The sequence below is a fragment of the Elephas maximus genome, chromosome 7, assembly GCF_024166365.1.
Source record: "Elephas maximus indicus isolate mEleMax1 chromosome 7, mEleMax1 primary haplotype, whole genome shotgun sequence".
Classification (NCBI taxonomy): Eukaryota; Metazoa; Chordata; class Mammalia; order Proboscidea; family Elephantidae; genus Elephas; species Elephas maximus.
Genome location: NC_064825.1, coordinates 26,047,589 through 26,062,862, shown reverse-complemented (window position 1 = coordinate 26,062,862; position 15,274 = coordinate 26,047,589). Strand labels below are relative to the sequence as shown.

The window sequence follows — 15,274 nt, the reverse complement described above, 5'->3', positions numbered from 1 at the left end:
CCCACATTCTCAGGGGAAAATAAGTTCAGAGAAGGTCAGGCTTTATAGCTCCAATCTTAATGTTCTTATCAAAGAAAACCTCTATCATTTCAGCATAGCTAGAGAAGGAGAGAACAGGAAAATAAAGAATTTTTGGAAAAGGTCAAAGTTCTGAGCTCTTATCTAAATGCTAAATGGCTGCAGATAAGTTGGTAAAAACGAGCATTTCCAGCCATTAGTTTTGTGACTTTTCATCAGCTGACACATGCTTCACACGTATAAGCAATGAGTTTTAAACAAATAGTTTTTGTACATCAATTGGTTTTGCTATCCCTATGTGTTTTGGGGCCATGCACCAAAATTGTGAGAGGTTTCAAGCTATTTTATATTCGAGGGAGATTTTTGCAACTTTTTATAAATTTCAAAGGAATGTAATTTTTTTTATTCCAGATTTGTGTGTTTACATTTCTAAACTGTTCTCCTCTAATTGTGCCTGCTGTTCCTTATCTGGCAGTGTAAACATGAATTTTTTAATTTGTCTCTGACTCTAAGTGAATTCTCCAGAAGTAAATTGGTTGAAAATGAGTGCTTCTAGCCATTAATTCCTATTTTGATTATTTTTGTGTACCTTAAAGTGAATTTGGGAAACCCTGGTAGCGTAGAGGTTAAGTGCGACAGCTGCGAACCAAAAGTTCAGCAGTTCAAATCTACCAGGCACTCCTTGGAAACTCTGTGGGGCAGTTCTACTATGTCCTATAGTGTTGGCTATGAGTCAGAATTGACTCAATGGCAGTGGGTTTTTTAGACTGAATTTATAATTTTGTAAGCATATTTAAAGCATTTCATTTGGTTTCTGCATTATTTGGCTTTATGATTATCTTCAGCTGTAATTTTACTTTCTTTAGCTACACTCTCACATGTGCACTCTTAAGGGTTTGTTTATCTCCATGCACCTTTGCTGAGGCCTCCTTCGTAAAAGCCTCCTGGAGTGTAGACTAATGGTGAAGAACATGCGTGTACTTTGGAATCATAAATATCTGGGTTTGAATCCATCTCCACCATTCACTAACTTGGTGGAAAAGTCACCTAACCCCTGTTTCTTCCTCTGTAAAATGAGAAGAAGAATACTTAACTCCTAAGCTGTTGTGAGATGCTGTGTGCCGTGTGCTTTCCCCAGCCCCTGGCATCTAGTAAATGCTCATTAATTGATAGCTCTCATTGAATGGATGAAAGACGGGCCCCTTTTTTGCTGTTTTGGGTGGCTCCCAGAAAAGAACATTAAGACTTCAAATATGATTGTAACACTGGGATGTGAAGCTAAGAGATATGAAATGTTTGGCCGAATCATTTCTATCAATTTAGTATTCACATAATTAGAGACAGTATTGTGCCTTTTAGCCTAAGATGTATCACTCAGATGGCACAATTATCTTATTTTTATTAATCATTGTTAATTAGGAGCAATTAAGTTGACAAAACCAGTGACAGGAATAGTTCTTTTTGCCCAGTTATTTTCAGCCAGACACCTGCTTCCAGCTAAACTGCTTTTCCATCTCTCTGTCTGTCCCCTCCCCTCACTCCACCCACCTCCCCTGAACTTTTCAAGGACAGAGCGTCTTCTCAGTCTTTCTACCCTGAACTGACCCGAATTCTAAGCAGCAGCCCTTAATGATAAAATGTGAAGTAGAATGTAAGCATGAAGGAGGATCTTGGCCTGGAGTCACACTGACCAAGAGGATCATACTCAGTTTGAAATATTTACTGAGCCCACATTCTATTGTAAAATACTGAAGTAGCTGCTACATAGTGATGAATAGAAATAAAACTTTCACTCTGGGAAAGTGGGAAAGGAAAGTATGTATGAAAGAGTACAAATATAGAAAAGAGCACTGGCGGCACAACAGTGAAGCGCTTGGCTGCTAATTGATGGTTCAAGCCTGTCAGCAGCTGTGTCGGGGAGAGACCTGGTGATCTGCTCCCATAAAGACTACAGCCTAGGAAACCCTATGGGGCAATGCTACTCCGTCGCATGGGTCACTGAGTCAAAATCTACTGAGCGGCACATGGCAGCAACAAGAAGTACAGAAACACCAACAAATATGATAATAGTAATAATAATAAAATCCACATGTGAGTAGATTAAAGCTGAAGTTGTAGCATCTCTATATTCATAACATGCCAGTCAGCTTAATATAGGTAGTCCACGACATACATCGTATTCGAGTTACCATGAATCACGCCTAACAACCATGTTTTTTTGGCTTTTTGTTCTACATCTTATATACTACATACAGTGTTGCAGGGCGTAATTTGCTGCTGTATCATTCTCAGATGTTCACTGGCAGGTGTTCAGTGTTACGATTTACTGTTCAAAACACTGTGTATATAGCAGGCTGTGAAAGCTTAAAAAAAAAAGGTATCTGACTTAACATCAGAACCGTCTTAACGACGAAGTCATCAGACAGTAACCCAGTTGTAAGCCAGGGACTACCTATATACAGTGTGATTAGAGGGGGTAGGGAATTTTTATTTTTAAATTGTATTTTGTTTTCCTAAGATACTATCTGGAAACCTAGTGGCATAGTGGTTAAGTGCTACAAGCCAAAAAGTCAGCAGTTCAAATCCACCTGGTGCTCCTTGGAAGGTCTATGGGGTAGTTCTGCTCTGTCCTGTAGGGCCACTATGAGTCGAAATCGACTCAACGGCAACGAGGTGAGTGAGATATCCTAATTCCAGCAAGCTTAGGAAGAGAATATCAGGAATGTGGAGATTTAGGGACAAGAAAGTGGTACATCTTCCCACAGTACCCCACTGCACAGCCTTCACGGGTCTCTGCCTCTGGTGTCTGACAGCTGGGTAACCGGGCTGGGGAGGTGGAGATGGGGAGTGCTGTTGTTGGCCAGTAGGAAGGAGGGGCAGGTTTCTGTTCCAGCGTGAGCACCAGCCCCTGTCCTGACTCTGTGCTGAACAAAGCAAGAAGGCTTTCCTGTGACCCCGGTGTGTCCTGTGTTGTCAGGGACACAACGGTCATCAACCACTCACGGAACGGCAGCTACGGCGAGAGCTCGCTAGATGCCCGCATCTGGCAGGAGGAAGAGGAGGTGGTGCAGGCTAACAGGCGGTGTCAGGACATGGAGTACACGTAAGGACAGCTGTGTGCGATGCGTCACCGGGTCTACTCCAGCCACTTAACTCCAAAACCCACATGGAGCCCCCAGCTCACACGTTTGCACTCTCACATTCCAGCCCCTTCCAGAGAAGACTGTTTCTGCTGCCCTGTCTGAATGAGTGCTCCAAAGAATCTGCTCCCCCAGCTCTGCCCTGGAGAGAAGAGAGAGCCTCAGACCTAAGCAAATGGCTCCTCTCAGCAGAAGGGCTGTGCCTGAAGTCTCTCTGGGATAATTTCATGTCAGATGCCGTTTTTAAAGTGTAGGCTGAGTCTAACAACAGAAGAATGTAGATGCCCGTGTCATTTCTGGGTGTCTCTTTCTACAAACTTCTAGGGAGCTGGAAAGGAGAGACAAATCATACTGTAAAGGCTCGGAGTTTTTGAGCTAGAATTGATGTATTTTCAACATACAGTGAACTTATTAGCTAATGCGTTCTTCGAAGGAGTTAAACAAGATTTCTATAACAAATTATCCTGCCCCCACCCCCTTGACTGCCTGCCAGGATCTGTGGAACCTGGGGCCCTAAGCCCCCTCGTTTTATAGATTTTCTAAATGTTAAAACAGGGCTGAATGGTTGATAGGCTGAGAGAGTTACTATCAGAGTTGTGAAAAGAACCCAGATGTTTTCTAGTTCTTATTTTTGGATCATTGGTGGGATGGGGGTCAGCCTGTCTTCTTCCCAGGAACGTGTTCATCTTTTATTTTTTTCCTCAGAAATTGGCTTTAGTTGAAAGCTCACACTATTTGAAGCTTCAGTGTTTATGTGCTTCTCTATCTCCTTCTCCCCAGGAGTGCTAGACTCCCTAAGTGTGGTCCCTGGAGGTGGCCTCAGTCATTCTAACTGTACCCCCTCAGGCTGCAGAAAGTCCTAAGTCTCCTGAGGTGCCAGAGGAAGGGTACCCTTCTGATCTACCGTGACAGAGCCATCTTATACAATTTGGAGATTTTTAAATTCTGAAAGACTTATACTTCATTTAACCCTCCATCCCTGAATTATAATTAAAATCCCTTGCATAGCCTAAGAGAAGTATTTCAAGTTTTCCTAACCAAATTAATTTTTTTAACCAACTACTTTATTTTACAGTATTAAAAATCTCCATGCCAAAATCATAGAGAAGGATGCCATGATTAAGGTCCTTCAGCAGCGATCCCGTAAAGATGCTGGGAAGACAGACTCCTCCAGCCTGCGGCCTGCCCGCTCGGTCCCATCCATTGCTGCGGCCACTGGCACACACTCCCGCCAGACCTCTCTTACCAGTAGCCAGCTGGCCGAAGAGAAGAAGGAAGAGAAGACCTGGAAGGGAAGCATAGGTGAGCTTCACGCCTCCTTCAGCCTCAGATCTGAAAAGCAAGAGCTCTTCAGACACAAACATTTGAGAGGCAACCTCATATGGCGGGAAGAGTCCTAACACATGTTCGTGTGGTGTCCTGCCTCCACTGCCCAGAAGACACGGAAATGTCACTGAATATCTCTAAGTCTCAGTTTACTTATCTGTAAAATGGGGAGAATAATCAGTCATACTTTGGCTATGGGTATTAAATGACATGTGGAAGCACTATGTAAATTCTAAAAGCTACACCACCGGAATAGCTGTCAGCCCTGGGTTGACTGATATCATAGTTACTATCCATTGTTGTTGAAAGTTGAGGCCACCTTTACAACATAAAATGGAAAAAGCCCAGAGACGTCAGGCCTCTGAACTTGACTGCCTCAGACTGGTTATATGACTATTCCACCTCTGTTTCCTTCTCTAGAAAAGAAGGGTGGTGTCTGCCCACCCCACCAACCCCCCACCCCCCCACCCCCTGCTTTTACCCCATGGGGTGGAAGTGAGGGCAAAATGAGCTAATGGGAGAAAGCATTTGGACAAAGTACTCTCAAACGTAAGGGGTGGGTGGTGGTTGTGCTTGTTGTAGATCTTGAAGAGAACTGGGCAAGTGTGGTCTTAGCAATGAATGGGCTTCCCAGGGTGAGGGTGAGGTTAGTTGACCAACTGGAGGAGTCTCAGAGGAAGCCGCAGAGCCAGCCCTAAGTGCAGGAAACATTCCCAGACACATACCCCTGCACTCTTGCACCTCCAGAGGTTTGGCCCTTTGATGCATATCCCTGGGTCAGCGTGTGTCTTGTTTCTCTATGGAGCTAAGAGCCAGCTTTCCTCAGCACAGGACCCCAGAGGAGCCTGGCTGCTTCTCACCAAAGGGTTGATAAGAGCCTCAAGTATGCACCCAACAGAGTTGAGGGATCAAAGGCTCCAGCCAGAACCTCTGTTTGAAGTCCCTCCATGGGGTCATTTCCCTCAGAGGAAATGCACTTCAAAGAGGATGTGTGTGTGGACAGCAGATGTGATCATCAAAGACCCTCCTAAGGACACGTCCAGACCCTGATTAGGGCTCCTGGGAGCTGATGCTCAGATGGCGCGGTTAAGGAGACTGAAAATGTGTTAGGTCTCATTGAAATCTCCCTGGGAGAAGCCAGTTGGACACCCAGCCAGGCTGGCCCAGTATTGAACCCATCTAAACAAGGCCTGGAAGCCCAGGATCCTGAGCTGCAGGAAGAGTTGCTGGGGTCCCTGCACTGTCGTTTCTTCCCATTACTTTGGAGAATCCTATACTGATTAGTGCCCGTGTGTCATGAAAACAGGGACCTTCTGAGTGGCAAGGGAGGAACACATATCTGTGGGCCACTGCACAGTTCTTGAAAGGTATCACCATCTCTTCCTGATGAACTCTGGGAGGAGGTACGGGCAACAGTCTACCTTCCTGATTTCTCAGGGCCCCTCAGGTGAGATGTTGGCTAGTAATTTACTTCAGCCTGACACTCCCCATAAGAACATCGTCGTCAGAATGGTGCTTTGACAAGCAGGGTGACAAAACGGAAAGGGCGTAGATGAGTTTGAGTCCCATTTCTGCCACATTTAGCTATGAGATGTTCATTTCTCTGAGCTTCCGTTCCTTATCTGTAAGGCAGAGGAAGCCAGCACTGCACAGGAGTGTTGTGAAATGTAGAATGAGATGGTGTGTGTGATGCATCCAGCACAAAGACCCTTGCCACTCAAAGTGTGGTCAATGGACCAGCCACAGCAGTGTCACCTGGGAGCTTGTTAGACATTTTGGAAGGAGGGGATTTATAAGGAGAGGACTAAAAAAAAACATTGCCATACAGTCGATTCTGTCAAGTCAATTGCCATCAAAACAACCCTATAGGACAGAGTAGAACTGCCCCATAGGGTTTCTAAGGAGCAGCTGGTGGACTCGAACTGCTGACCTTTTGGTTAGCAGCTGAGCTCTTAACTACTACACCACCAAGCTAGGTCTTTCTTTTTTTATTCTCTCAGTGCTTGGCATTTTACCAGGCCCATAATAAATGCTTATGAAATGCTTGGTGAATGAATTAGTGAATGAATCAAGCAATCCTCAGGCAAGAAGAAAATGATCTTCAGACTAGTTTAAAAAAAAAGACGGTATTGAAAAGCTATTCTTCTACCCTCAGGATTGCTGCTGGGGAAGGAGCACCACGAACATGCCTCAGCCCCCATGCTGCCAACCCCACCCCCATCGGCACTGTCTCCTGCAGCTTCTGCCACATCGGCCAGCAGTGCCCATGCTAAGACAGGCAGCAAGGACAGCAGCACCCAGACAGACAAGAGCGCTGAACTCTTCTGGCCCAACATGGCCTCTCTTTCCACCCGCAGCAGGCTGGGCATGACCCCCTCCAACAGCCCCGTCCTGAAACACCCAGCGGCCAAAGGGACTGGAGAGAAGCCGGGTATGTGGTTCCCTCCTTCTTTTAGGTACTCTGGGGAACCATAGAACTCTCCAGCCTGAGGGAGGGAGTCTTCTCTTGAGCTGGGAAGGAGCAGGAGCACCAATCAGCTCTCACTTTCTGGGTTTTTTAGTAGGATTTTTGTTACCCTAATGTACTTTTTTTTAGGCTTTGTACACACAGGTATTCATTCTAAATGGAAAAACTTAGGAGTGCTTCTACCCTTTTAACGCATGCTTTATAACTAACCCTGTCCCGGAAAGGGCAAAAATAGATCCTCTGAGGGATGTTAGGAAATTGGTTCCCTGGAAAAAAAGAAAAAAAAAGTTTTTTTTACTATGTTTGGGAGCTACTATCGGACACCCGAAGGAGCCCTGGTGGCCCAATAATTAAGCACTTGACTGCTAGCTGAAAATTGACAGTTTGAACCCACCTAGTGGTTCTGCGGGAAGAAGACCTGGTGACCTGCTTCTGTAAAGAATACGGCCAAAAAAAGCCCAATGGCGCAGTTTTGCTCTGTCCCATGAGGTCACTATGAGTTGGAATTAACTGGACAGCACCTAACAACAGTTAGGCCCCAGGTACCTCAGAGGCACCAGAGACATAGACGATGCCTTTGAGGATTCAGGGTTCAGTGGGGTACATCCTGATTGGAGAAGAAGGGGTAGATTTAACTACAGGGTAGCTTAACCTCTGGCATGGCCTTTGGGCCAGTGCTGGTGAGTTGCTTTAGTAGAGTGAATAACAGAAGACAGCTTGGGAGTAGTGAGCTTTGTGGTGGGTCCGGAAGTTCCAGGGAAAGAGTAAGTTTGGGTTCGGACCAATCAACGTCATAGGGAGAGCACTTTTCAGGAATTCTTTTGCAGAGATGGGGGCTGTTTTGTACACAAGTTAACCGTTTTCTCCAAGGTGGCTCTTTATTTTCACCCTCACAATAAAAAAAAAAACAAACCCATTGCCATTGAATCAAGCACCTGGTGGATTCAAACTGCTGACCTTTTGGTTAGCAGCCATAGCACTTAACCACTATGTCACCAGGGTTTCCACTGTCTTGATACACAAGTAAATACTGTGTTGTCATTTTGGAGAGATTAAGTTCTTGCAATAACTTTTCCATGTTAAGGCAGGGAGCACGTAAAAAGTACCTGGCAGGTAATGCACACCTGACAGTTTTGATCAGATGAGTAGAGGGAGTGTGGTGTGAAGTGCTCCCCACAAAGTCCCAGTGTCACCTTCACCCACTAAATGCTTTTCCACCACCCTCCTGATGGATGAAGGTTTTTTATTTGATTCTGAATTCCAGAGCCAGCCACTGCATGTCCTTTATAACACTTAGTTCTTCTCCACCATGGGCTTGATTCTGTGTGGCCTTACCTGCGTGCACTTGTGGGGAGGGAGCCTTCCGGATGAGTGGTGGGGTCTGAAGTGGTTCCATTAGAGAGAGATTGTGCAGCCCATGCGCCACATAAGGAATGAGCTGTTCTGATGGTCCCCTTCTATTTGGCAGAGAACTCTCCTGGCCACGGGAAGGCACCTGACCACAAAGGCCGTGTCAGCAGCTTGCTCCACAAGCCTGAGTTCCCTGATGGAGAGATGATGGAAGTCCTCATCTAACACTTTCCTCCCTGTTGAATTTCATACGCAACGTTGACAAACAGGGAAAGTGGCAAATAGAAGGAAGGTCACAAAGGTTGTAGGTGGGAAATCAGGAATAATTTGAACAGATAAAAGATATGAGATTATAAGAACATTTTTTATAAATGTAAAATTAAAAACAAGAAAACACAAGAACAGGAGACCTACATGACCGAAGGTAGAAGAACGTGCTCTGGATTTTTCTTGTACATGGTGGAAGAGAGAGGACACTTGTAGGTTTGGAAACAAAGTTCAGAAGAAATAGGAAATGGAATTTTTCATTGTACAGAAAACGTATCTCTTATGGGGGGGTCTGTGTATACCCATTCTCCGGTTGTGAACACATAAACCTGAGCATGGATCTTCCCTCGAATATCCCCATTCTCCTTGCCTCTTAGCATGTTTTCTTTATGAAGAACCTTCTAGAAATCTCTAGAGCCAGTGTTGGCAAAATGCAATATTACCTGGGCCAACCATCAGGTGTCCAGGAGAGAGTGTGTGTGTGACAGTAAGAAGAAACGTCCGCAGGTGATGAGGGTTTTAAAAGGCGGTCTTCACCTAGTTATATGTTTGGCTTTGATTGCAGGAGATGATTGGGCTTCTTAGCTTTTCTGGATTCAGCAGTATTTTTTAAGCAGGGCAGGAGTGTTAGGATCTCCATGCTCATCCTCCCCGACTTCTCTCATCCATCTCTGTTTCTGCTTCGCTCTCTTTAATTTTCTATTTTTTCCTTTACTTTTTCTCTTTTTAATAAGACGTGGCAAAGTTCTTTAGGCCTGGGGTCTATCAGTGCATTATCTGAAGTGTCCTGTTCCTGCCGTGTTTAATAGCGACCTTAGGATGAAGCCATACGTTGGCTTCATGGCTGCTTCCTCCACCTTCGTGTAGTTCGGGTGCAGTCGTCAACCTTGTTCTGACTGTGGACTAGTTGGGCTTTGGGGAGGTGAGAGACTCTGTGGATCACTGCGACATCTTGCATTAGGGTCATGTCACACTTTTTGCTCTCTGACATCAGCTCTCCTGCGAGGAGTCTGATCACTTCCACCCCTTTGCTCTGTTAGGGTAAGTCTTCAAGGTCTGCGCTCCAGGAAATGACAGTTCACACACAGTTGCCTTGGCAGCGTCCAGAGTCTCACAGGGCACCCTCGGAACACCTTCTGGGGTTTCTGGTTCTCGAGCAGATTCCACCGCCCCCCCAGTATTCTTGGTTGCTGTGCATGAACGTGCTGCTTTCTGTCAGGACAGGCATGTTAATACATCAGCAATCCTCTGCTCTGAACTTTCCCTGTGACCTAACAGACTGGTACATATACAGTGTGGTTGGATTTTAGAAGAGTTCAGTTTTGGAGCAACTTGTCCAAAGTACCACAGAGCTACCAGGAAAAAGAGTCAGGCATGAGTTAGGTGGTGGGTCTCCTGGTCCTTTGCTGTGGGCTTCACATATGACCCTTGGACAGTGGCTTCCTTTACAAATCCAGGAGGTGCTGGATCAGAAATGCAGAAGCTCCCTAGGCCATGAGGCTCTCTTGCAGGGTCCCAAGATCTTTCTGTCTCCAGGTCACCTGGATTCGTGTTTTCGCAGGTCCCCTTCCTCATGCTTGCTTACGAGGAAAAAGCCCTGAGACTTTTTCAGGTCCCACCTAAATGAAACTCTGAAGCAGGAACATTACTGGGAATTTTTTCTCAGGTAGGTTGTTTTAGAGCTTCCCTTTGGAGTGTAACCTGGGTGGAGTTACAGCCTTTCCAAAACTGGGGTGGCAGAAGGATGATGAGAATTGTAGGCTGAAGCGTGGGAAGGAAGAAATCAGTGGCTTTGGTCCAGGGGCCTCCTGAGCCATCCGCTATGAGAGAGTAAGACCCCCGGTACATGCTTTGTGGTGGGCACCGAGCTCGGTGCTTCATGCACGTTGCCTCCTTGAGTCTCACGTTGAGAGTCAAAGTAAATGTCATGCAGAGCTCCAAGAGGCTGAGCAGCTCGCCCAAAGCCTGGTGGTGTGAGAAAACAGCACAGGGGGCCTCACGAGTGGGGGCAGGAGTTGACTGTGGATGCGGGAGTGGCTACAGCGGAGGGATCCCATCCCGGTCTGTTCCCCACCACCTTTCATGGGTGACAAGGCTCAGTGGATGGCAGCTAACTCTCTTGAGGGCGTTTTGACATCTACTTAATGTTGGGGATGAGCAGGGACGGATTACCCAATAAGCTAGGTATACGCAGGCTTGCTTGTACTTACTTACTAATCTGTAAATCAGCTCTGCCAGCCCACCCCAGCCCAAACCTGGGCTGTCACCCCTAGAAGTGGGTGAAAGGAGAGCTGCAGCCCAGTTTCTCCCGGGGCCCGCCTCTGCTGCAGGGCACTCACTGGCATACTCTGTCACAAGGCTGGCCTGCTCTCCCAGGGCCCCTGACATGCCAGGATGTTTTCACTGTCAGGGTGTAGATGGAAACATAACCACCATTTCTTGGCACCGTTGTCTATGTTTTCTCCCCCTGACCTGCCGAGACTCTTCCTTGAGAAAAGGGATCTTAGCTTTAGAATATCATCTGTTTTGAGAGATACCTCCTAAACCAGGGCCCTGAACCCCTTAATTGTCACAGCTTTCTTGAAGCTTTGTTTACATGTAGGAAGAAGGGATTGTGTGGACTGACCACCCAGTCTGAGTTCTGGACAGTTTATAATATAGTTTCTCGTTTGACTTTCAGAAAAATAATAATAACTGTGTTTTTCTTACTGCTTGCTGTAAACAAGCACTATAGTAACTACCTTTTAATTAATCCTTCAAATCACCTTGGGGCAAGAGAGTTTCTTTTCCTTGTTTCATAGATGAGGAAACTGGGGCTCAGGGAAGTTAAGTCCTCAGAGCCAGGAGCTAGGAGTTGAACCAGAAATTTGGGAGAGGAGCTGTGCCTTAACCACAAGGCTACACTGCCTCTAACATGGGAATAATAAGCGCTCGTCCCTGTCCTGTTATGTACACTCGTGCATGCACACACACACACACACAAACGTGCACACGGCTATCACTTGTCAGGCTAACAAATAGAGGATAAAGCCCAGAACGTATAGGGTTGTCCATAAACATCAGGGGTGGATGGAAAGCTTCATGTTCCGTCCTAAGCAGGGCTACAAAAGACATCTAAAAAAACACTTCCATGTTGTCTGGAGATCTGGACTTCTTCAAAACTTCCCAGTGGTGTGTGATTATGGAACTTGAAGATCCTGTGTCAGGGTGAAGGGCAAAGGCTTTGGTTTTGTGTGAAGATTTGCCAAAGTAATTCTGCTTCATCCTTGAATGTGTTGTCTGGATGTTTCTGCCTGCTGCCAGAAGTATTATATGGAATATGAGATGTTGGATGCAAGCCTCTGACCCCAGATCTTTTAGCTGAGCAGATGGTCTTGTACTTAAGAACTTTTACTGTCTGCAGGTCCGTAAGCTGAACTAACAGGGAACACATATTATTTTCCAAAACTTTCAGAGAGCAGAACTTGACCACATTCTCTTCTCAGCAGTTGTTTCCCAGAGGTTGGTAGCCAATGCGAATGTTGAGTGAGCGCATTCTAGCCAGGCATGCAGGGCGGGGCTGCGTGTCCCTCCAGGCTTAGGCTGGGAGGGCAGGGCTGGTGGAACACTTCCTGTTTAGTTCAGGGGTTGCTCTGGGAAGCTCACGTTTGAATTTGAACTGCACAAGGCTCAGCTTTGACCGGATATGGAGGCGTTTGCTCCAAATGACTTCTGAACTTGGAGTAGAGAATTCAGTGGTTCTGTCCCTCGGAAACCCTGGTGGCGTAGTGGTTAAGTGCTGTGGCTGCTAGCCAAAGGGTTGGCAGTTTGAATCCACCAGGCGCTCCTTGGAACCTCTGTGGGGCAGTTCTTCTCTGCCCTATAGGGTCGCTGTAGGGTCGCTGTAGGGTCGCTATGAGTCGGAATCGACTCAGTGGCACTGGCTTTGGTTTTTTTGGTTTGGTTGCTCTGGGAGAGGCTCTCAGAACGTCCCTGCACAGAACTCATATTGGTTCTCACCTGGTTTGCCCTCAGCCACCTGTATCCTCAGATGCTGTAGCTGAGGCACATTTATGCTGACTTCGTGATGGAATTACTTGTTCTCCCTCCCCAGGGCTGCCTTCTGACTTCCAGAAACAGATGTGAGCCCAGATGTCTGGTGAGGCTGCGGTTCCAGGAGGGAGTGAAGAGTACACTGGGGGTTAAAAGGCCCCGAGGCTCAGAGCTCACGTTTATACTGCGGGAGCTGTGCTCAGCCAGGATGTGTTTTCTAAAACCGAAGTCTTACACAGCCTTTGCACTTGCCAGCGCCTCTGTGGAATGTGTTTCTGTGTGTACTCTAGTCTCGCACTCCTCTTAGGGCAAAGGAGTATTGTGGCGCTAGTAAGAGGGATCCCACAAATGTTCTTAAACAGCAAAGGCTTGATGGATGTGGCCAGAGAGTATCCCACCCACAGTTAACTTCTACATCCCCCAAAACCTGAGGCAGCCGCGGTATATGCTTAGTAACTCTTGGTTTTCTTTTTTTCCTTGCTAATGAGTGTGTTTAAGAGGTGTTCATTTGATGTGAGGATTATTTACTGGGTTGCCTCTGATGCATGGCTTTTGGGGAGGTGGGCTGAGCAGTTAAGAAGTTACCAAAAGCAGGTCAGCTGGGAGCATGTAAAGGTTAGCATTTCCATAAATAGATTTCTTCTGGAACTAATGAGCAGTTTTTTTTTTTTTTTTTCCTGCCTTTTAAGTAGCACACCCTTTTCTCATTTAGTAATTTTAATGGTATATGGAAATGCATATATGTAAGTGCATACATATGAGATATGATCATAAGGTTGTGTATCTAGTTTCTTTTCTGAACACCCAGAAGACCCAAGTATTTCATCTCACCCCACAGTCCTTAAAAGGTGTCCTCTTGGGAGCAGGTACTTTGATTACTGCAGGGCTACCCAAGTAGAAACACTCCGGGAACACCGCTACGAGAGTGGCCTCTGGGCCTGGCACGCTCCTTTGATTAACCTTAGAGATGAGAAGTCTTCATCCTTTGAGGATGGATTTAAGTTTTGAAAATGATCCAAAGTCATTCATAGCTCAGTCAGATGAAAAACGATGGGTGATCACGGTAAGTCGTACCATTTTAGCTTCTAAAAAAAGGTCCCCAAAATGTGTCTCACAACGAGCCTTCAGACTCAGAGGGCCTCACTGAATGACCACTTCAGAGGAGGATGGTACTGATCAGTACACGTAACCTCTAGTGGGTTCACTTTTACAGATCAGCTGTCTTGCCAAGCTCCTCGGTTGTATTCACATCTCTGCATACGCTACAGATGTAAGTGTATGTTCATTAGTACAAACACCCAGCAGGTATTCTATAAAGCCGTGTTGTTATACTCTAGTGCATGTTATTGTCATGTTATGCAGCGGCTGAGGTGTTTCTTTGTCAGGAAACTGCTCCTTCACAGAATTAAAATACTCTTCTCTTTGTAATGAAGTAACTACGCAGCATCTCCTTGTATCAGTTCCCGAAGTTTTGATGTCCAGCCATGCGTTTACATGTGTTTTTGCCCAGGATTCTGTTCCCAGATAAGACACCTGTAAGTATTTATCACAAAGAAGAGTGTAAGCAAATTTGTCCACAGTAGTTTTATTTGAATCAGGGTGTTTTCTTTTCCTTTGAGGAAGGACCGTGGAGCCTCCTCACAGAGGCACTTAGAGAATCCGTGTAAAATTCTGTGGCTGGAGGGCAAGCGCATGCACCCAATCTCAACTAAGAAGCCAGAGGGTCTGTCAGCTGCTTCCACCCACTCTGTGTGCATCGCTGTGCCTGGTGCCTGGTGTCTGTTTGCCGTATTCTTTCCAGGGGACACCGGGATCTGGGTGTCACTTTTTTTGGTATCTTCGTGTCGCTGGTGTGTACAGAGCTGTACAGCCAGATGGATCTGTGTACAGAGTGGGGAGTCCCACAGCGTGCCCCCACAGCAAATATTGATGTTGTTGGTCAGCCAAAGATTTTCTTATTCTTTGCTGCTTAAACTTGTGCCTTAATATTGTATATAATAAATGGATAAAATGGCAAAATGGCTATCCTTTCCTTCATTGTTGCTCTTTTTGTCTTCAAAGAAAAACTTCTATGTTGAGTGTTCAATAAATGTTTGTTTAATTTTATTTCATTGCTCTGGGGGCAGCTTCCCTTGATACGCTTTGCTTCCAGGAGGTTCAACTCCCTCTCCTGGGGCCTCATGCTCACAGCACCCCACCCTCACCAACACAGAGCTCTTGATTCGGGGAGGAAATGAGTCACCCAGGCCTCAGAGCTGGCAGTCTGCCCACTCCTGGCTCCTCCAGACAAAAAAGGAAAAAGGAAACATAGGGAGACCATGGGCCCAGGGGGGCAGTTTCCACTTCCATTGCATATGAGCGACCTTTTGGGGGTTCTGTGTTCAGAGCCTGCCAATGACCACCGTAAACTGAACTGTCCCAGGGAATTAACCCAAGCAGCTGGAACTGGAGTTGGGGCCCCAGGATGGGCTGTGGGAGGTGGTAGCTGCTTGTTAATGCCTCAGGTCACAGAAAAGAAAAAAAAAATGTGCTTTGGTAGAAAGGAATCACATGGTAAATTAGTGAAATTCAGGCCAGGAGCCTTAGAGACTGCAGCGAGGAGATGAGAATCTGGCCTGTGAGAGTCCCCAGGTGAAGATGGCTCCCACGTGGAGTGGGACCTTGGGGTTGCTGG

General features: G+C 46.2%; 1 protein-coding gene across 4 annotated transcripts in view; it reads left to right on the top strand.

Moving 5' to 3' along the window:
• Positions 1–14,617, top strand: part of AMOTL1 (angiomotin like 1) — a 178,713-nt gene extending 164,096 nt beyond the window's left edge. For all 4 annotated transcript variants that reach the window (XM_049889505.1, XM_049889503.1, XM_049889504.1 and 1 more), the window contains 4 exons: positions 2,996–3,121; positions 4,234–4,460; positions 6,640–6,915; positions 8,420–14,617. In XM_049889505.1, the coding sequence (XP_049745462.1) occupies positions 2,996–3,121; positions 4,234–4,460; positions 6,640–6,915; positions 8,420–8,526 (736 nt within the window). In that variant the 3' untranslated portion in view covers positions 8,527–14,617. The remainder of the gene's footprint in view (positions 1–2,995; positions 3,122–4,233; positions 4,461–6,639; positions 6,916–8,419) is intronic.
• Positions 14,618–15,274: the final 657 nt, after the last annotated feature.